The 23,015-nt window shown below is 42.0% G+C and overlaps 1 protein-coding gene across 2 annotated transcripts in view; it reads left to right on the top strand.

Moving 5' to 3' along the window:
* The window catches only part of inpp5a (inositol polyphosphate-5-phosphatase A), a 143,649-nt gene that overhangs the window by 41,682 nt on the left and 78,952 nt on the right, over positions 1-23,015 (top strand). For both annotated transcript variants that reach the window (XM_029449560.1, XM_029449561.1), the window contains exons 3-4: positions 7,327-7,427; positions 7,841-7,928. In XM_029449560.1, coding sequence (XP_029305420.1) covers positions 7,327-7,427; positions 7,841-7,928 — 189 coding nt within the window. The remainder of the gene's footprint in view (positions 1-7,326; positions 7,428-7,840; positions 7,929-23,015) is intronic.

Genomic DNA, 23,015 nt, shown 5'->3' with positions numbered 1-23,015 from the left:
AACAATAAAAGCTGTTAAACCGGCTTTCATTGACGTGTGATGACGGCAAGTTTGCCTGTTGGTACCTGAACTCTCCCTACATCGTTTTATACATGTCTTTATGTCAGTGGGTATTTAGCCTTCAGCTATGCAGCACAGCATAGCAGTATAGGTCTGCAGCTTCAGGGAAGGTCCTTGAGGAAATGAAATCATTTTTTTAAAGACACACCTTGGTCATAGTTCATTTGAATGTTTGTACGTGCTGCAGCGCTCGCTCTTTCTCCTCTTTCAACTCTTATCTTTGACTCACTTTGCAGAGGCTGTGTTTTTTACGGCATTCTCATGTTTGGAGCAGTTTAAACAGACTGCAGTGTTAACTTGTGTAGGTCAGTTTATCTGGGTAGGTGAGAAACCATTTCTGTAAGAATGTTATCTTACAGGAATCTACGTCTCAGTGTAAGCTTTAAGGGGTATAAAGAAACGGTTGATAGACATAGTTCAGCTTTTCCTTCATGTGTTCTTAACTGGTAAATCTGAGATTTAGAGGAAAGAGCGCAGAAACATCCAACAAGCTTAGTTACAGTTAAAGTGAGAGTTATTTTTGACTTCTTCCACCGCAAAGAAAATAGCCTAATTGTAGAGATCACAAGTTTCTCTGTTCAACGAACAAGCTGCGGGGGATTTCTTGGGTATTGAGTTTAGCCCTTGGTTTAATTTTGTTGGAGCATGTGACACTAAATATAGTGGAACGGCTGTGATAACACATGACACAAAGCATTTTATAATTATTTATAAGATCAAGTATCATAATATCGCTGGACACTTTCTTTGCATGGATCATAGTTCTAATGCTATAATGTATTAACATGTGATTATAAATGACTAAGTGGTCATTGATTGTTTTAAGTAAAGTGAAAGAAAATTCAAAAATCATTAAATCACAAACAATGACAATTTTGAGTAATTTATAATCCCATTATAATGAATTCTTGAAAGATTTTTATGTTTTACAACTGTGGGATTTATAATACTCTATGAACCTTGCAAAACAAAGTCAGTTAGTGAACTGCAGTGGCGGGCCGTGCATTTCCAACCTATGCCTTCAGTGATGTCCTACACAGTCCTACCTGAATTATTCCACCTCTTAATACCATCATTATGACGCCTTGGCTCTAGAAACTATACATTTAGACAGAAACGCAGTATAACCAGGCGTTGCATCACCTTAACATAGTCAAGTACAACAGAGTTATATTAATATTTCCGAAGCATTTATAATCAATAAATCCGCATTTACAATTAAGATGGTTAAACTACCAACTTTAAGATCGCTTGGATACTGTCAAAACTTAAAAATAAAAGGCGCTTCTAAGGGATTAGTCTACAAAGTTTTATTAAGTCCACGAAAAGTGAAGCTTTAACAAGTGTGTTCACTAAACAGCACATTGTCGCACCCAAAGCAGTTTCATTTAAGAAACGTGACGATAGAGAATCAGTCTTTTCAATATTTCCCTATTTTTGTTCACCCTTTCGTTGTGGAGCTCCGTTTCCCTGTGCACTTGTTCGTTGAGCTGTAGATCCACTCGGGCTCTCCCAAAGGTTTTCAAAAGCACCGTAGCTTGTAAGTGCCCAGCCGTGCTTTGGTGTCTCGTTGCTGCCTTGGTTAGACAACTCAAGTTTCCAAACCCTGTGTGGCTCCAAACACCAAATCGATCAGTTGTAAATAGCAGTCATTCCCAGCAGTACAATGTGCAGTGCCTCTCGGAGGCTGTGAGCCAGGGGTACCGCTCGTAGTTAGTGCATTTGAAAGTGGCGGACAAACCCTGTGATAGTCTCGCTAGCATCGGGGTTGGCCGTTCTCTTCTCACAATGTCTAGCTTTTCTTGAAAAGTTCGTCTTGAAACTGGCGTTGTAATTATATCTGCGACCAAATCGATCTCTTGTCCTCCTTCAGCCATTGTGAGTTGAAAGAAAACAGCTTGTAGAAATCTAAATTAGCTCGTTCAAGTTCAGTTTGCTAGCTCTGCCTCTCAATAGTGCGTATCCAATCAAAATACGTAAACGTGCTGACGTTATCTTACGCCTGCTAGCTGGCCCCGGTGTCGCCAACTAGAAATCTGATTGGTTAATACCACAGTTTTGTCTCCGTTCACTTTAAGCGACAGGCGCCCGCACTGTTGATTCTGAAGGCCAAAAGCTGTAACATAAAGGCCAGCCCTCCAAATCTTGATCTGAGGCTGGAAGCAGCGCAACCAAGAGGAAAGCTATGAAGTGAAGAGAATAGACTATGGGGAATAATTTTATACATATTTGTGGAAAAAATATATCAAAATGAAATTTATATTCTGATGATGTTTAGGCCAGCAGAGAAGGCCTTGCTGGCCCGCTACTGGTGAACAGCAATTATGAAGTTTTATGATACTTGTAATAAGTCATTATAAAATGCTTTATAGTGTGTTTTGATTATTATTATAATGTGCTATCAATATTTATTGTGCTTATAACTGTAATTATTCAATGCTATAAGAAGATTCTAACACAGAAGTAATTTAATTATGCATTATAGTCATGGGATATCATAGAAAGTGTTATTTGGCAGGCACACATGCTTCTCATGTCGATAAGTCCAGTCAAATCCTGTATCAGGATCTCCCAGTCATGTTCCCATAAGCAAAGTAGTGTAATTTGCCTGCCCCACATGTGTGCAATAGACTTGGTTAAATGGGAATCTGCCGTTGCTGCTGTAGTACAATTGCTGCTTTGCATTGCACCACAGTGAATTGAAAAATACCACAACCAGTTTGCATTGGAAACTTCTCTGGACCGTCACAGGCCAGCGATGGTGTCAGACCCACACAGTGCTGAAGGTCATCACATAGTTCAGTGATTTGATGTTTCGTTTGAAGAACCAACCTGCAGGCTAATTATGTTAATGGATCTCAAACCCTCTATGGAAACCAATGACATAGAGATGTATTGGACATCAGAAGATTTTGACTGTATCAATCCACAGTTGGACGGCAAAGCAAAGAATCTTTGTTGTAGGTCAGCTCACAAACTCTTCTCATCACTAGGATTATTTCCCACTGCGGAATTGCTACCATGAAATAAGACTCAGGCTCTCCTGATTAGACCTCATGAAAGGCCCTCTCTGTCTAATAGATGATATCTGGTACACAGTGCCGCTCTTGAACTCTATACTGATACGTAAGGATCAAAACTGTAAAAACAATTACTTGTATTGGTTGGCATAAATAAATGATTACAAGTGTTCTGGACTAAGAAATATCAATTATCAGCCCAAATAAATGAGTTGTGGCATCAAGCTAGCCTTAACACACGTGAGTCTTAATGACTCATAATTCTTAGCTGTGATTCATTACAAAATGAGAAAGATTGTAATATGTGTTCATTAGTTGTGAACACATTATTTTGGACTATTTTGAACTATTTTGGAACTTAAACAAACTTTGCTCATCAAATTCTTTAGAAACATTGTTTTGCTTATTAGCACACTTCCAAGCATGCATTAGATTTGGGTTTAAATTCTAAGTAAAGCCTTCTTTTCACTAATTTAGTTCAGTTCAAACCACTTCAACTGATATTTATTACTACTTTTATGGCCTTTTCACACCTGAAATTTCGAACCAAGGGAATGTGTTTTTGTTACATTGTAAACTTTTGATCTGGTTAGTTTTGATTTCACCTTGCAAATATGCGAGTGCACTAAAGAACTATGTCATACCTACGTCCTGTCGTCATCACCTACATGAGCTGGTATGTAGACGGCCTCTCCCGTCCTCTCGTGTACACGTGTACTGTAAGTATGTAGACACGGGATCTTTACTTGGGTTTTTGACTCTTGAGGAAATGCAGTGTTTATTAGGAGACAAACTGAAACCTGAAACTGTATGTTTACTACCGTTTGACAACTTCTGTCGTCAGCAGCTGTCTGCTCTCACATCCATCATCACTCTCTCTCTTTCGCTCTACCAAACACTTGCTACGCACTGAGCTGTTCCCCAAACGAGCTAAGCTACAATATGACGATAGCCTGACAGAACTGTAATTGGTCCCAAAGCCCCAAAGATCCTAAAATGCTCTCATTTTAGCAACAAACCAAACCACGGTTCGATCCGGACCGAGAATACAACTCCTGGGCCTTTCAATGGCTACACTTTGATTGTAGGTCTTCAGCTTTGAACATAAAATAACTCCATGAGCTCTTCTAAGTCCAACAACGTTCACTGTTTATACACTGTGTACTACTGTACAACTGCTCTCAGTGCTTACATTCACCTGGCACTTCAACTGATTTCTTGTTTCAGTGTATGCACTTAATCTGGCTCTAATTTCTTTTCAGGACTTCAGTTTAACTGAAACTTCCACGTCCATTTAGCACTTATGCATGTCAACTTCTTTTAGTACTTACACTGAAACTTAAACTCTTTCCTGCCCTTCACTTCACAACAGATGATTCACTCATTGCTTATACTGGAGTTGACACACAAAATAAACTCATTGCTAACATTGAGACTGAAAACTTTCAGATCTTCCATTTTTAATTGTTAATGGGGGCAGATCATAAAGAAACGTGTGTCTGGAGTGCCTACCAAACCACGAACTGTGAAATAACTGCGTAGGTCAGAAAACATGGGATTCAACAAGCCGTTCAGATTTGGCTCAGAGGGTCCTTAAAGAGACAAACACTAAAACATTTCAGAGACAGACCGTATGAGATAAATAATGTTTTTTTATAACATTCAAGCATGTTCTTGTAGAAAGACAAAATACAATTATGAACATGAAACTGAACATCATATGGCTTCTTTAATTCAACTTGTTTTTAACAGTTGGAAATCAGCTACCACTTTAACTACAACACATTTAGCCGTTTCTAGTTTGAGGAAAGTCATGATCGCGGTTTGTTATATCTTTGAATACACATGTCACATGAAGTGTCTCGAAGATATTCTCTCTCATCCAATTTAAGACAACAAAAACCGCCATGAAGATAAGAACATGATTATACACAACCAGGAGCATTCTGGATGTTTGCTGTGATCACAGAGTAAAGGATTGTGTATCTGGAACATACTGACTGTGATTAGACTTTAGTGGGGCAGCATTCACTCTTACAGGCCTCCTCTGCCTGTTTGGCAAAAGTGTAATTTAGACAATTGGGAACCTCCTTGAAATTCAAATGTTGGTAAGATGGAGAAAGAGAAAGCATGAGAGGACACACCTCCAGTTCAAACACATCAGTGTCTCACATCCTTGTGAGGTTGATCAATGGTCCCACATAGCAGCGCTCTGTTAGTCATGTCAGCACAGCCAGACAGGCTTCCCTCAGTGCTGCCATAGCAGCTGTCCCTGTCTGGGGGTTGTTTAGAGAGGCCACTACTGTTGCTGCCCATCATAAAATCATGTTTTATAGATACAATATTTGGCATGTCAATATTTCGGTCGCTACTCGACTCAAATGTCAACACAATTTCTTGTTAACAATGATACCTTTTAATTGGATATATGTCACAGGTTTGCTCTTTGCCAAAGTAAAGTAAGGTCACTGGTTGATGCTGTTTGGTTTTGGGCTGATAGCACTGGGGATTCTAGTAATGAAATTACCACCTGGATGCTGTCTGTTTGCCAACGTAGAACTGGATTTACAGCCTGGAAAGATAAATAGAATGCAGTCGATTAACGCAAGCATGTGCATGTTAGTGTGTACACACACACACACACACACACACACACACACGTCACATTCGAGCCTGACATTAGTTGCAAGCTCCTTGAGAATGTGACCTTTTCCATCGTGTCTTGATAGGTCCACTAATCTTTCTAAGTTTGAGCTGCTGTAGGTCCCACTCCTGGGTCATCGGGCTAAGTGACAAGCCATAGGTTGATGGAAAATCCATAGTGTTATTGCCATACATTACTTTTATTTGATTGGGCCTGTAGTGAGCATAATGTAACGCTGAGGCGGGGTGCAGGGCTCCAGTTTGGGTCCAGGGACCATTTGTCGCTCTTCCGACCCCCCCCCCCCCCAACACCCAGTGACATTGATGTATGTTCTCTGCCTACCATCCATAGGCCCGACCCTGTGAGTGCTTGCGAGCGCTGTAAATCACTCTGTGGTATTGATTTTTCCATTAGAGGTCAGCCACCCTGAACACCTCTGACAGGGTGCTCACAAACACCTCACTATGTGTGAGAGGGAATGTTAGAGGAAAGCAACACGAGGTCACGTGACTCTGGATGGGATAGCTTGCAGGAAGTGAATGATACCACTTTTATATGCAGAATGTAACCACCAATTTGTATTAATTACAGACGGTGTTAGGCGATCATTTCTATTTTCACATCAGCCAATCTTAAATTGGAGGAGTAGGAAGGGGGTCGGGGGAGGTACGTCACAGCATGCCAGTGAAATGCCAGAAGGAAGGACTCTGTGTCAAAGACAAACGTAACATCCTGTACTTTTATTTATTCTTTAAATGTATTTATACAGTTTAAAGTTACAGTGGCAGTCCATATTGAATATCACAATCCAAATCATAACCATAACATTGACTACTTTTATGGAGCAAAGTTTTGGTGAGAAGGAGAATGGAGAACAGAGATGCAGGTTGTGAGATCATGGAAAAGAGTCGGCAAATGTAATAAAGGATTTAAAATTCACTCTTCCTGTTTGATGTGGCTCAGCGGGCTGACATGCCACTCCACAAGAAACATCTCTAAATGCAGAGAAGGGCTGATTCTAGTTAGTTAAATACCTTTTAATACCTTAGAAAGCCTTAATATCTCCGTAAGATAACCATTCGGCACAAGCCTTACAACAGAGCATGATTGCAACTTGTTTTTTTCTATAACAGCCTGTATTTGCTGTATTTGTGTTCCACATTGTAATAAGAGTTCCTTGCATAATCCTGCAGCAACGTGGTTATTGTTGTCGAGTGATGTGTCCAACACCCAGCTGAACATACGTACTGTGCTGCAGGTACATCCCTGACGGTAGATGTTCCGGCGTTATGCTTGTGGAACAAGCTCACTAAGTGCCTTCTGCCTACATTAGCAAGGCACTTTGTCTTGTGTAAATATAGTAGCATGTCACAGAGTCGAGGTAGCAAGAGTTGTCGAGCCCCAGGGCGCCGCGCTCATTTATATTCAATAATATATATTCAATGAATAATTCAACTCAAGGTTTGTTTATTGAGAGCAAATGAGACTTACTGTAGTCTTGTTACAGCTGTTATAGGTGCACTGACAAACAAAGTCAACTGGAACTGTTTGTCCCTTTTTGAAAAGTTCACCTATGTTTTCTTGTTCTCTCTCCCCTTACAGACAGTACAGTCACAGAAGCCTCACTTCTTGGCGGTGCACTGCCAGGAGGTGGGTGGGAAGAATTATGAGGCGTCCATGTCACATGTGGATTGTTTTGTCAAGTAAGTATTGTGCTCATGGTGTGGTCATTTTCCTAATAGTTTTTTATTATGATGGTATAATAGCTGAGCAGTTTCTATGATGAGGAAACACCCCGTTGATGTGGAACATGAGTAGTCTGTTCAAACCTGGCGGACTACTCCCCCCACTGGTGGCATCACAGCTGTACTTCAGCACTGCAACTGTGGTTTTCTTTTTAAAGAATAGGCCTTCCAGTGGACATCTTGATCAGGATGCACATATACTGTACAGCCAGTTACTTTAAATGTGGTTCAACTTGAAGAAAACCTTTGTGCTTTTGGATTTGATTGACATTTACGTGTGTGTGTGTGTGTGTTTGTGTGTGTGTGTGTTTGTTGTGTGTTGTGTGTGTGTGTCTGTGTGTTGTGTGTTGTGTGTGTGTGTTGCCCATCAGAGAGCTGCTGTCCAGTGATGTCATGAAGGAGTACAGCAGAGCCCGCGTCTACCTCGATGAGAACTACAAATCCCAGGAGCATTTCACTGTAAGTGCTCTTTAATACGTTTGTGGTGCGTTCACATTCTCTGGGAAAGTACAAACAAACTTGAAATTTGTAGTGGTTTTATCATCAAAGCGTACAGGTGCTGGGTTAGTGATGAGTCACAGGCTCAGTGATTTGATTCAATGAGATTTTCCAAGTCTGCAATTCGGTTCAAGATGAATTATTAGTTTTCTATCTTGATTCAATTTATTGTGTCTCCAAAAGCAGGATTGTATTCCGGACTGATGAACCAAAACTGTGTAAACATTAAATATCATTAGAATCTAAAAACCATGTTCTCCTACAATGTGGAAGACAGACAGCAGAATAATAAACATAAACAAGACATTGGTTTCCTGCATGCACAACACAACTGTTGAGCCAGAGTTGGACTTTAGCTATTTTTTTATCTGCGGCAGTAAGATATTAAAAAACCATACAAACAATTAAAAACATGTTTGCAAGTAAATAGCAAACAGTGCAACATGTACAAACAGTTAATTGCACAAAAAACAATGTCATACAAAGTATACCTGACACAGTCTCCACGTTGGAATACAGTTTTTATCCATACATAGGTTTTGATCGGTGATCACATGATAGGTTTGTCTTAACTGAGCCATGTTTTAAGTGTTGATTTAAAAGTACTTAAGCATATGCATTCTCTAATCATTCTATTATTGCACTATTATACTTTTGAGCTAAATCATACTTTCAGTCTTGACAGACCCACATTTCTCTGAATTCCCTAAATAGGAAGCTTCTCAGAGAGTGACGTGCGTCATCACATGAGTCATTTTGTGATCAAAGCTCCTAAATCAAGACACTGAGGTACAATTGTAGCTTGTGGTTGAAATCGCAACGTCCGTTTGCTGTGTAGATGGAAGATAAACGCCATACTGTCACCCACTACAGTACATGCATGAATGGTAGGTGTGAAAATGCTCAGCGTAATTGTCAGTCGCAACCAATGTCCGTAATACGGTTTTGAATGGCTAACAATGAGTTTATATTACATTATGGGGGATTGGCATATTAAGATCTGACCTACATGGGAGCAAGACACAGAAGGTTTATGGTTGTGTAGCCCCTTTTTTGTTGTTGATTTGTGTCTCTTTGTAGTCGTTATATATCTCTCAGTTCTGTTGTTTATTTCTGGTGTTTTGTATCTGTTTGTGGTCTTTTTTCTGTTGTTTTTGTGTCTTTTTGTGGTTGTTTTAAATCTTTGTGGTCGGTTTGAGTCTCTTCCTTGTTGGTACGTGTCTCTTTCAGCGGCATTTTGTAGATGAAGTCCTCGGGGGGCCTCTGACACTTTGTGCCCCATAGGCCTGTTAAGTAATCATCCATGCTCAAAACTGAAATCCCATCTAAATATACCTTTACCAATATACTGTACTGCACCATCGCCTGCCACTTACACCTCCGTTTGTAGTAACATCAAATGGCCACAAGATGGCAGTAGATGCTTGGAAATAACTTAAATGTCAGAGCTCAGGTTAAAACTTGTTAAATGTTTTGGGACTTCTTCTTTAATGATGATCCAGATTTATGATCATCAGGGATTCCTTAGCATTAGCTTCAGGAAAGCTTTAATACAGTGCCCTTGATTATTAAATGAATGGATATCCAAAGCTAATAGTCAATTCAAATATTTCAATTTGTACAGTTTTGCAAAAGTGTCTAGTCCAAGAGTGGGAACATGTGTCACACACTGTACTCTCGAAGGTGCATATTATATTTATTTATAAGTTTCCTGTTTTAACTGACTCATCAAAAATAATACTAACATCTTTAAATATAATTTGGCTGTGTATATAATTATATTAATGACAGATGCTTGGCGAATGAGCCTTTTCATTGATTTAGTGGTCCTGCAGCTCAGTAGATGTTTTCTCTGTGGCCTCTTGGTGGAGCCAGATCATCAGAGCTCACAGCAGAAGCAGAGGACTCTGTGTTCACGCCATCCAGTGCTTTACAGGCAAACGTTGCGGTGCAGTTTTATGTCCGATGCTTAATTGACAGACAACAGGTATATTAGATGATCACCTCTGCATGTGTAAGAAGACGGACTGTAGAATCACATATGAGGAAAGGTCCATATGTGGACTGTGGTGCCTGTTTGTGTGTAGTCACAGTGGTGTGAGTCTTTGGTTCTCCTCTGTGATTTTTGGTGTTATCACCACGCATCACTGCGCCTCCACAAACGCTCATAAATCACAGCAACCACTGAGTCACTTTTGCTCTTTTCAAAAAAATATTACAAACATTGGCCTTTAGAAAATATAATTATCTGCCATTTCATATAAGTGCCGCTAATATCCCCGGCATTATGAGCTGTTTATTTAATGGTGTTTGTCTATAGATTAACCTTTTTGTTGTATTTTAATTTTTCATCAAATAGAGATGGCAGTTTGTGCTTCTCTTTCTGAAGCAGTCAGTGGAAAGGGAGACATCTGATTTCTATGATGTTGATATTGAAATCATGGCAACAGTAAATATGAATAGACTCTCCAGTCTTTCTCACAGGGCTTGCCATTTAGTTTTGATTACATCACCCATATTTGTTTTCTCAATCTTCGATTTCTTTCCCCCGTGGTCCGGGGATAATTGTTTGTTGTCTGCCCCCGCCTGTCAATTTTCAGATAATGTAAGTGGGAACACTTTTCTGGGCCCACTTTGTATGAGTGTGTGTTGTGTTTTTGTATGCAGCGATGTGCGTGTAGCTTCTCCGGGAGTATAAGTGAATGTTTTGGGTGAGTGGGAGTGTAGTAATGTAGCGAGTGTATGGTAAAGGCCAGTGAGATTGTTTACATGCCTGCTCAGTGTGTGTGTGTGTTTGAACTGCATGTCTGTGCCAGTGAAAGAGAGGAATGTGATTTGATAAATTAATGTGTGAAATTCTGGTACGAAATACCCTTTTTTATTTTATTTTCTTTGCAACTGTAATTGGAGAGAAAATAAATCATCAGTTAGACGATCGACACAAAGTGAATCAGCAACTCATTTTTCAATCAAAAAAGCCAAAAGAGCTGTTTCTAGCAAAACTAAATACAACAATATAAATATATAGATATACGTTTACTGAATTGTTTATTATTATTAAAATAATAAATTGTAAATCAGCAACTTGGTACACAAATCTCAAGTTTAAACCTTTTTAATGCAGCAAAACAAATTGGTAAAAACTTAAAACTCCACTATATATACTGTGTAATGTATAATGTACATAGTGTATAAACATAGAACTGAATTGAATAGATTGGCCCCATTGTCACCAACACCCGGTCCACCTATTTGAGTCCGTATCGGCCAGATATCTGATATCGCTTTTGGTGCTTCCCTACTTTTTTACTATATTCTGTAATTTTATGGACCAAAAGATGAATTGAAAAATCTTCAGCATATAATTGGTAAAAATCTATCATTCGTTGAAGCCATTATTGTGCCTAAATCTGAAGAAATAATAAAAAAACATCTACGAGTTGAATGGCCAGAGTCAGCTGCAGGTGGACCACAGAACAAATACACTACATACAAAACATTAAAGTCCAGCAGTGTGACATAATAAATAGAATTGGTACGAAGTGTTATTTTAAAACACTGTAGAACTAGATACACAAAATTCCCTTTAAGGTTTTGAATGTTAAAAAATCTACAGCCAGCTGAAAAAACAACAACATTAGCCAGAAAAGTGGATCTGCATTTAACGTGTGGTATTTGTTGAGCAAAAACTGTTAATTCCTTTGTAAGATTTCCCTCCAAAATCCATCCTGCTGATACATAAATGCAGTGCAGAGGCTGCAGGGAGCTGTAGCCGTGTCTGTTTACTGCATCCTAATTTCTCTAAATGAAACTGTAATAATGTCTTGATGTTAAAATGCTACATGTAACACCTCGGTGCTGAATCTGAACAATGAGCTGCAGCTCCTCCTCTCCTCCCAGAGGAAGGCAGCAGTGATGGGGAAGAGCTTGACTGACACGTCCCCCCTACGGCTGAGCCCGGGCCTGCTGTTTAACAGCCCTGTTAAGGTATACAGCAGGTAAAATGTCAATTAGGAAGGCCCGCCCTGATAACTCAACTCCCAATCCACTTGTTCTTGGCCATTAATATTTATCGTGGGCCTGGCCCTGGAGCTGCAGCCCATGTCATCTGGAATGATGTGCGCTAATGTTACCGCTTCCTGACTCACATTTGTACTGCGGTGTCTGTACGGCTTATGAGAAACGCCACTGCGATCCTGCATGCACAAACACACATCCACCACTGTCACACGGTGTAATCAAGCTATCCACATACAGAGACAGTGACACACAGCGGCACACACTGCTGCCTCAGCCCTCAGTTGTTCCAGGGCATTTTAATGGGAAATTAAAGGCATCCCTCATGCCTGTGGTCTGCAGGACAGGACTGAGAGCAGCGACAGAGGATAAATCAGGCTCTGTGGCTTGACAGGACACCGCTGTCTCCTCTTTACCCTGTGGTTGTGTGTGTATGCATGCGTGTGTGTGTTTCTTACTCTCTTTCCCCCTAGCAGACAGCGCTATAGTACGCATGCACTTCGTCCTGAGCAATTTGTGTCACGGATCCAAAATACTGGAAGTTCAGAGCAAGCTGTCTGCAGTCTTTGATTTCATTATCATGGGGTCAGTGTTTTATGATAGAGTGAATACAAACTGCAAAAGGTAATAGACTTCTAATGAAAAGCAATAGTCTGGCGTGAATCCCAACTTGGTCTTGTATTTTCTGAAGTTAACAATTACAGTGAATAAGATCCTCTGAGATGATCAGATAATTGGAGAAGAAGGATATTAGAGAAGAGCAGAAGTGTTGAAACACTTAACTAAATCCTTACAGGGAACAACTCATTAAGTAAGAGAACAACAGAAATTGCTTTTCTGTATATGGATAATGCACAAAGACAAAGTTGCCTGTTGGATTGTAATTAGCCAGCACCTTGGAGACGAGGGGAAAACATTCCCTTCATCAGGATAAACTTTAGGCTTAAAGCATTTATTTCCCTTTGTCTGCTATTTGAGTACAATTTATTTTATATCATTACACATAAATATGTTGATTAAAAGTATTCAGAATAACATATTGGAGCAGAGTTATTTGGGTTACCAGAAGATCTTTTGATGCTTAATAAGTGTCTTTTATTCCCATTTGGGATGGGCCAGAAATAAAAGCATTTACATAAGAACAATACTGATAGTACACGACTATCAATGATGAAGTATTATGATACTTGACCTATAAGTCATTTTAAGCATTGTGAATATTTACTATAATGATATACTTTATATATAGTCTGCGCTCTAAGCCGACTAACACATTATAAGTGTGATTATGATTATAGACATGGCATCCTAGATAGTGTTAGTCTACAAAGTGTGGTGCAGAACAGAGTCTTTATTGAGGTCTACTGTTGGAGGCTTACAGAGTAAACTTAAGGTTTTCTGCAAAATGATAAACAGCATCAGCTAGACTCCTAAAGCCTTGTTCATACTCGCCCGAAGCACCGCGGGGGGCCTCGCCACAGATGGCGTGCGAGTTGTTTGTTGCAGTGTTCTCAGAAACACCACGGTGCGTACAAACTAAACATTCTGTGAGGAAGCGAGAAGTTCACGAGCGTTACCGGTAAAACGCTACAGACCAAACGTGCAACTCCTCAATGTCGAGGACGAATCAGCTATTCAAATAACACTCAAGTCGAGTATTTGGAACAACAAATGTATTCTACAAGACGAAGGGTGAGAGGGTCACCTTCCTGTACAGTAGGGCGACCCCCTCTCAGTCCATTAGTCGACTTATGTCCCAGAAACTTAAGAACACGTCTCTGATCTAAGAGTGGTGCTTCAGCATGATTCTTTGTGGAGAACCTTGACTAAGAATGTGTTCTCGTCTCAGACAGCCCAGCTGTTGGATGCTGCGTGCAAAATATTTACTCAAATGTAGATTTTTATTTTATTTTTTTTACTCCTGTTTCTAAAGCATTAAAAAAACTAATTGCCCGACATATTAGTGATGACATTTTATTTAATTTTATTCGTGTCGTTTGCTTTTCTCAGTAAGCTGTTTGTGACGGTCATGTCCGAAGAAGAATTGCTTGTTTTAAGAATTCAGACGTGCACGACCAAGCCGCGTGACAACTTGCTTTATGCAAAATACGATATGACGTCACTTCTCTGCTCGCGCCAGGACTAGAGCGAGCACAAACCAGGCTTATTTCTTTTACCTTTCCTGCCCAAGCTGCCACCTGATCTGTGGTCAGTGGAGCAGGCCTGTCAGTAGCTGCCTCACTCTGCTCCAGAGGTGAGTCCTTAATTCTCCTCCAGGCAGCGTGCCGTAATGCAATCATCGGTACCGCTCTGCTCGGCCAGGAATTTATGAACACTTAGTGTCCCTCTGTGCTGACAGGGCCTCAGCGTGAGTGTGTTTACAGTATTGCCCAGAAATGCGTGTCACTCGCATTTATCGCCTTTTTTTTTCTTTTTACGGCATCCTATATCACCCCACTGTTCCATATTTTTATGATGAAACAAAACCAGGTTGCATATAGAGGTTATATACTTTCCAGAGAAAGTGGGGTCATAGAGGAAGGGTCTCTGTGTACAGTCTGTTGGTTTTACACACAGAGGTTAACTAGCAGGAGCAGCCTCTCCTCCTCCTCCACCCCTCAGCTCCGTGTTTAAAAAGACAGCAGCAGCCATATAAGCAGGTTAAAATATTGCTAACTAAATCCAAGAGAGCTCTTATTTCAATATGGTGAGAAGCACGGCACCGACTGAGGCCACTTGAATGGAGTAGATGTCAGCGCGGTAATATGGCCGGGCCATAACTCTCCGCGGCCATCACTCATACTCTCAGGGCAGACATAAGTGCACACACACACATATATATAGTGACAAAGATGAATAAACACTGACGCAAGCGCACACGTTGAAACTCACACACACACTCATGGACATGGGGTTGAGCGACAATCAATGAATCTGCCATCAGGCGTGAGTTATGAGGCAGAGAGAGTGGGCATTCCCTGCGTGAAAATATTTTGACTGAAAATGTAGATATAATTAATAGATGGTGTAAAGAGGTGGAGAAATTGATGCATTTATTACAAGGAGTCAAATCTGGGGGAACTGAGCCTTTTGCCCTCCTGGGCCGCTTTCATACACACACACACACACACACACACACACACACACACACACACACACCAAGCTTCTCCTCATAAACAGCGCTCTGATAAAGTGTTTACCGTGTGTGTGTGTGTGTGTGTGTGTGTGTGTGTGTGTGTGTGTGTGTGTGTGTGCGGACAGGATCTCGCCGAGGAGAGCAAATCAGTTGTGTTGGAGGTGGAGGTGTTGTCCTGCGGTGGAGGGTGGGATGTTGTGGTGTTTGTGTGTGTGTGTGTGGGGGGTGGAGGGGTGGGGGTCTCCAGCCGCAGATAATGATGTGATTCCAGCATGAGGCGGGCCGGGTGTACCTCGCCACCGTCCATTATGATGTGCGGCCCCCAGCCACCGAGGGGGCAGTGTGAAGGTGAGCCTGTCATATCGATCTTTTTAGTGCTAAAATATGAGCCACTTTACTCTGCTCCCCGGCGCAGTGATGTGAAAAATAATAACTCGGACCCAAATTAAAAATATTGATCGCTTAGGAGGTGTTGAGAGCAAATAAACACCCTCTGAAGGATTTTTATCCCCCCTTCCCCCCCACCTCTCACCCTCCACCCTCCTCTGTCTTGTCCCTCCTCGCCGTCCAGTGAAAGGGTCGGGTCAGGGTTGGTGGCTGGCTGAACTGTAAAAACATCACACCATCTTGTTGCTCAGTAGTCTTCATAATAAGCACCTACCAGGCTCGTGATGCTCTTTATTGTTCCCAGACACAAATCAACAAGCAACCATCTTTTCAGCCACTCTCCGACACTGATTGATCGGGTTTTGACTCTATAATCTGGCATTAGCTCGGCTTCATTCACGTGCACCCTCCTCCCCTGGTCATAATTTTTTTGCACATCCGAGCTTGACTTTTTTTTATTCCTCCCCGCTGTAACAGATGAGCTGACACGGGGCCATCAAACGGGTGGGAAAACAATTGCCACAAGGTTAATTTTATTGCCTGCTCCATGCATTTGTGAGCAGGCGGGAGGTGTCCTCTGCCCGGGTCCTGATGAATGGCCGCGCCGAGCAGGCAGGAATGAAAATGAGAGGGGAGAGGCCAGGCACGGGGAGTCACAACGCTCCCACCTGAAATTGAAATTTTTCTGACATGCTCAAAATTGGTATTCTGATATATAAGAGAGGCGATGTTCCATTTAGTTTGATGATGAAGGCCGTCATGTGTCCCAGTCAATTGCATTTTACGACACCCACTTTGCCTCATACATCCGAAAAAGGTTAATATCCGCACGTCCTAAATGGTGGATGTCAGATTGCCCAGAGTCTGTAGGAAAATAAACTACTTAGTGTATCTAAATGCTGTCGTAATACTTGGCTGTCCTGGTAGCAGCACTATTGATTGTCTACAAGGACGTTTGTTCTGTTTTGGGGCCAAGGCGGGATGAATAGATATTTGATGGAGCGTGGAGAGCGGGGCTGGACCAGCATCTGCATCTCAGTGCTGTGTCAGTGGGGATGAGAGCCAGGCGTCGGGGAGAATCACATCCAGCCTGCTGACATCAGTGAGAGGGAGCGAGGGCCGGAGCTGGCGATATCTCTGCTTCCCCACTTGAGCCGGGGCCTCTTGCTGAAAGCTCACTCCTGTCTGCTGGCTTCAGGCCCTCACTGTCTCTGTAGTACATGTGTGCCTGACTGTGTAGCATTGCTGATATAAGGCCAGCACTTTGCCCATACGTATCGATTCTTCCTCCGCCGCAGGCTATAGCTGCTTCATTTGCATGGCCCAGCTGACCCAGGCAGTCAGTGGCCATTATACTCCCATTAGCTAATCTCTCAGCTTTGATTTCCATAATCCTCTGTCTATTGAGAGCCCTCACAGCTCTCACAGTCCTGCTCTCCAAGGAGAGAAAAAAGACCCCCAATCACCCCACCCCAGTCACTTTACCTTTCAAAACTCTCCAGCAATATGCATCACATACACACACATGTAACACTGCAGTTAGGCCCTTTTTGTCCCTTCCATATTGTTGTGTATTATGGTCAGTGGTCACTATTTGTTTAAGTAGCAATTGGGATCACACTCAAACTTACAGAAGTATCATCTGCTAAATTCAGTCAGGAAACATTGGAAGATACCATCTTCATTTGATCCATTTATACAGCTGAAGCTTTATATTAGCTTTGGCTGAACTTTAAAATGCATTTTGGTTCAAAATACGGACTGTGGGTCTTTTATTTAGCCTTCTATATAACCAGGTTAGTCCCTTTGGGATCAAGGAGCTCTTTTACAAGGGAGACTTGTCCAAGAGTAGCAACAACAGAGTTTCAACAGTGAACAACCACAGGCTAACAGGCAAACACATAGATTTTAATAACATCAAAAATGATTCAGTTATAGCGTTAAGCTTGTTCAGGGTTACTACGTCTGTATATTATTCCATCATACCATCATACCGTTTGTATTCTTGTACGAATACATACCATCCAGATATTCAAACCTTTTTTGAACAGATGTGTTTAATAGATTTGCGGAGCATGAATCATCTTGGCCCAATACACCCCCAGCAGAGTAATGATGAAGGGGCTTGCATTCTTCTAAAATTCTCTTCACGCCTGCTCGATTTATAGGCTTCTTAATTATTAGCAGTTTAAAGTCTTTAAATAGCTGCCAGAGATAAATATTTCAGCAAGTGTGGACAACATTTAAACCGGCAGCAATGATGATGTTTTACTGCGTAGAGGTGTCTATTACACCGTCAGTGTTTTTTCTCTTTTATTTAGATAAGTGTGTTTAAGCCTCTAGGCTGGACACTAATCACTAATGCCTGCCAATAGGATACAGCGATGTGGATCAGCTTCCTACAGCGAACACATTCTCTTCCCACATCTCCATCCCATGGGCACCTGCACTGTGCCAGCAGGCCAAATTGACCTTAATCACCCTCAGTAGAGTTGTCTTGGAGCGATTGCTTACATTGATCAAAGAGGACCTACCACCTACCGCCCACTCTCCACCCTTGACACCCCCTCCTCTCCAAATGAGCTGATAATTAATAAGGACTGGCTGTGCAAACACCAGTCAACAGACAGCATGATGGATCGGACAGCTTGGATGCAAACCAATACAATGCCAAGCGTTTCTCCGGCCCCTGGGCGTCCTTTACCCTGCATGATCAGGCATGCATAGGAGCACCCACCCTGCTAATTAAATACCCACAGGTTGCCCTTGTTTTTCAGCAGGGATGCGTTCCATCTTTTCACTATTGGCATGTATTTAATAATTCATGGGGCTGCATCACTGAGGACGGTGCTCAGGGTTTGTGCTGCACTGTTGCAGACTTTGAGATAAAGTGCGTTAGAATTCAGAGGTTTAATAGCTCACAGCATGATGCATAGTGTTCACTTCATTCACGGGAAATTCATTTGAAATGTTCAGTATTTTACGGATGCCTCGCAAGTGACAAAATAATCATTTATTTGTTGTGAGTCTGATCCAAAGCTTTTTCACTCCTGTGTTTATGACTTAAGAACAGGTAAAAAAAGAGGATCATCTTTTATAAATTCCTTAAAACAAGAATGTAATCTGTGAAACAGGTGGAATAAAAAAGTTTTGCCAGGATAATGTTTTGTTCATCTGTGAAGACGGGTGGAAAAAAAAGTCTTAGAGTTTTAGAGCTTATGGAGAAATGAACTCACCATATCATTTTATTCCTATTCAGAACATGGGCCAGTGGTGCAGTTCAGCCTCTTGTGGCCACAATGACTCTTACAACAACAAACACAAATACATTATACTGACAAAGAAATGTTCTTTAGTAAAATGCCCTTACTTGTTTTTCACATGGCAAAGCTTTTTTCCCACCTGCTTCACATACGAACAATTAAAGAATTTACAAGATTATCCTGGCACAACTTTATTTATTATTCTTAAGTGATAAACACAGAAGAGAAAACCTTCGGACCAGACGTAGAAAATGAATCACCAGAGGTTTTGATCCTCACTTGCCTCTCAGGGCTTCTGTATCCGTATCGCTTTCTGATTGTTGATTAAATGTTTGTAAATCAGCACCTACATCCTAAATGCTGATCATGTACGATAAAGATATTAGTAATAATTAACATTCAGACAGTTGTTACCATTCATCTGAACAGGCAATCACACCAGTGTGGGACATTTGCTGAAGAGCTGCCAAATAACTACACCTTCAGGCCATTTCCTCTAACTGTCACGGTGGTGGTTCGACAGCGGTGACAACAGAGCTGTCCGCTTTGTTGCTGAAGGAGCTGAGCAGTGACGGACACATCCATGACTGATCTATACTGCTGTGCTAATGACTTCCTTTAAATCACTACACTTCCTCTTGTTTTGTCACCACGTGACTTGTTAGCCGCTAATTGTAAGATATGGCCGTTTTCCACTGAGGAAAATTCTGTTAGCTGCTTCATTAGACTCTGGCTTTCTGAAATTGACTGCTTGTCACCAGAGACGGTTTATGCGATTGTTGAGTGTTTCAACGTCATTTTGTATCTGTGTGTGTCTTGGAGAGCATTGAGGGAAATGAAGAAACAGAAAGTGGAAACTGCAGGTCTGACTCTTAATGATGTTAGGTCCCGTCTCGGCAAGGCAACAGCTGGAGTAGGAAGTGTGGTTGTCTGGCCCCCAATGGCCCCTAACCGGTGTGATTGGGTGTAATTGTTGAATCTGGTCTAAGAGGAGTGGAGGGTCGCCGGCTATGGGTTGTGAGCCTGTCATAATCACATACAACAATGTGATCATTTCATTTCCTTTTCACTTACACTTCACCTCACTTCACATGAGCACACACACACACACACACACACACACACACACACACACACACACACACACACACACACACACACACACACACACACACACACACACACAGAAACAGGGACAAGGTTAACGTTGGGCTCCATTTGTTTCACTCTAACAATGACTCTAAATAGCCTTTCAAAAGCGGAGTGAAGAGGGAGACAAAAATAATCGAATCACACAATTACTGCTTGGCTTCATTCTATAGTTAAGTGCATTTTTATTGTGTAACGTTTCTTTTTCCCCTGCACCCTCTCCCGCCCCCTCTATTTTTCCTGCCTCCCTCGGCAAGCGTTCTCTCCCTGCCACTTCTCATCTAATATGGCCATAATTGGGTTTGGTTGTACAAATCAGATTTCAGCAATTGGGTTATCCTCCTCTGAAATTGGAGAGGTCTCTGGGCTGGCATGGGTGGAGAGTTAATCTGCTTTTGTTAAGCCCTCCTTTTGGTGGCCGCAGCGGCAACCTCGGCTGTGCCAGTTAAAGCGTTTTACCTGTCACTGCGGACATGGCTCGTAATTTACCCCCCTCTTCAAGAGAAAAAAAAAACCTCCCCCACACACACACACACACACACACACACACGTTACACATCCAGCCACCATCTGCTTCTTCTCGTGCAAATAATGACATTTGAATCGGGCATTAACAGGCTTAATTACTTTAAAATTGTCATTTTAATTTACACTGATATAGTATTGATCACACAAGCAGAGATTAAGGCCCTCAGTGGAGCGGTTGATGTGGAATTAAACAGGGCCGGGTCCTCCTGGGGCCCGCCTGGCCTGTCCTGCCGCAGCCAGAAGAGGAATGACATCCTCCCCCTAATGAACTGGCAGCATGCGCAGACATGAATTTCAGGCCCCGCTGGAGAAGGAGGGAAATAATGGGGTTTGGGGAGCCATGGCGGGTTATTCATTCACTGCCATGCACCAATTCTCCTGTGATTCATCCCTAGGCCCCCAGACCCCCACTGCCTGTTTGCCTGCCACATTCAGCCCGCCTGACCTTTCTCCCGCCTAAGTGTATATATATATCCCCTCCCTCCTCTGGGAGCACCTTGCCCCATACCAGGTATCATGTACAGAAGCAGGGAGTGGCATTGGGGGGGTGTTAGTGTGGAGAGGGAGCAGGGGTGAGACACCTACAGCGAGCCCCCAGCCTCTAGTCCAAACATCCCCCCAGTGGTGGAAGTGCCTATTCGTGATTCTCCCTCTCATCCTGGCTCAGCGGCCTGTCTGAAGAGGACGACACTTTCCTGGGGAATTGATCTCCTCGCTCGAGCCCGGTGTCACGCACGGCTGGTTAATATCGGGGGGGGGGGGGAGGAGGAGGAGGGAATCGGAGGAGGGAATCGTTAGATTAAATCCAAGCAATTTCCCCCAGTTTAAAGAAAGCCTGTGGCTCCTGTGGCTGTGTTGTGGAGTAATTATAGCAGTAGAAACAACCTCTTGACACCTGTCTCCAATGAACACACTCAAACAATCACACTCCAAACAAGTGCTTTTAATGACTGGCTCTTAGAGTGAGGGGCCCGATGAGAATAAAGCCAGGGCTGTGTGCAGACACAGGAAGGAAGAATATTCTGTGTCTGACATGATACATTCCTACCGATTATCACGTCCCACTTTTTACTCACCTAAAGTAAAACAAATTAAGAATTTTCATTTTGTGCAAATGGGGCAACATTGAGTAATTAAAATAGTGTCATGCTCCATTTATTGATGGATCACAAGTCCAATAGAATTTAGAGCATCACATTCTAAAGTGGATTTCAAAGGTTGGTGGTTTGATGCCCAACTCCTGTCTCCAGTCGAAGTGTCCTCGAGCAAGACATTGACATTTAACCCACATTGTTTGGGTGTATATGTATGAAAAATGTGTTTCAGTCAAAAGTGAAATGTGATCTTGACATTTTAAATAGCAGGGAAGTGAATAGATGTCCACCATTTGTTGTTCGATAGTTTCCACTTCCATATTCCACAAAAATATTAAACGATACAATTTTGACATAAAATGAAAGCCTGTTGATATTTTTGCAGTATGTCCATAACATCAGGTTTCTTTCTTTTTTATAAATGATGCTCCCATTTAAAACAGGACATGCTTTAGGACGTACCTTATGATTGACGAGTTGCTACTACGTCTTGTTCAGCTTGTACTTAGCTTCACCCTCGTTTCACCTCTGGTTCCAAAATCCAAGATGGCGACGGCCAAAAACCAAGATGGCCATGCCAAACTCGAGGCTTCAAAACCGTATTCCACAAACTAATGGGTGACGTCACAGTGACTACGTCCACTTCTTATATACAGTCCATGGTATTACCGTGGACACTTGCAAACACGTTTAAAATTCTTTTGGAATCTCAGAATACTTCTCCTTAACTGAAATGCTATTTTCGTTTCATTGGTTATGCAAATAACACAAGTGCATGGACACCATTGAGAGCTGAGCATTTTATGTGGCCAAAGTGTAAATGTATATAGATATTTTAGATGGTGGTAACTCCATCAGCCTCCATATATTATGGCAGTAATATGTATTTGCAGCCGTACTCACATTCCGTGTTGCATGCGCTTCTCTTCGTCTCTTACTTTCTTGTTGTTTTCCACTCTGAGCTGTCAAGAGTTTTACAAATGATTTATGGAAACAGGTACACATCATGAAATCAGACAGTGACTGCTCGGTGGCAAAGTCAAAACAGAACTCAAGTCTATGCTTGCCCTTGAGCCAGTTGACTACCAGTGTTTCCTAAAACAGCCCAAAGGTCCCGAAGCAGATTGAAAGTGTTGGGATGGGGGATTGTTTGTGAGGTCCTCATTTGATTGCATTACCTACACCTGGATGCGGCGAGGTGGAAGCCATCTTGACAATGAAGGCTAAACAAAACAACAACCTCTTCTCTCTCTTGGCTGACAACTCCCCATGACTGATATCAAGATGTCTCCAATACACATAATGGACTTGGCAAGGCCCGAGGTGGCTGGGCTTGGGCCTTCTACTCCACTCTGTCATCCAATCACCTTATTCTAATGCTATTGCATTGTTTAGTCAACCAGCCGTCCATTTACATCAACCCATAACCACACAGCCACACCACAGAGGCACTTAATAGAATTAGCAGGTATTG

The sequence above is a fragment of the Cottoperca gobio genome, chromosome 15 (genome assembly GCF_900634415.1).
Source record: "Cottoperca gobio chromosome 15, fCotGob3.1, whole genome shotgun sequence".
Lineage (NCBI taxonomy): Eukaryota > Metazoa > Chordata > Actinopteri > Perciformes > Bovichtidae > Cottoperca > Cottoperca gobio.
Note: the sequence above shows the minus strand (reverse complement) of the source record. Positions and strands in the feature narration are given on the sequence as shown.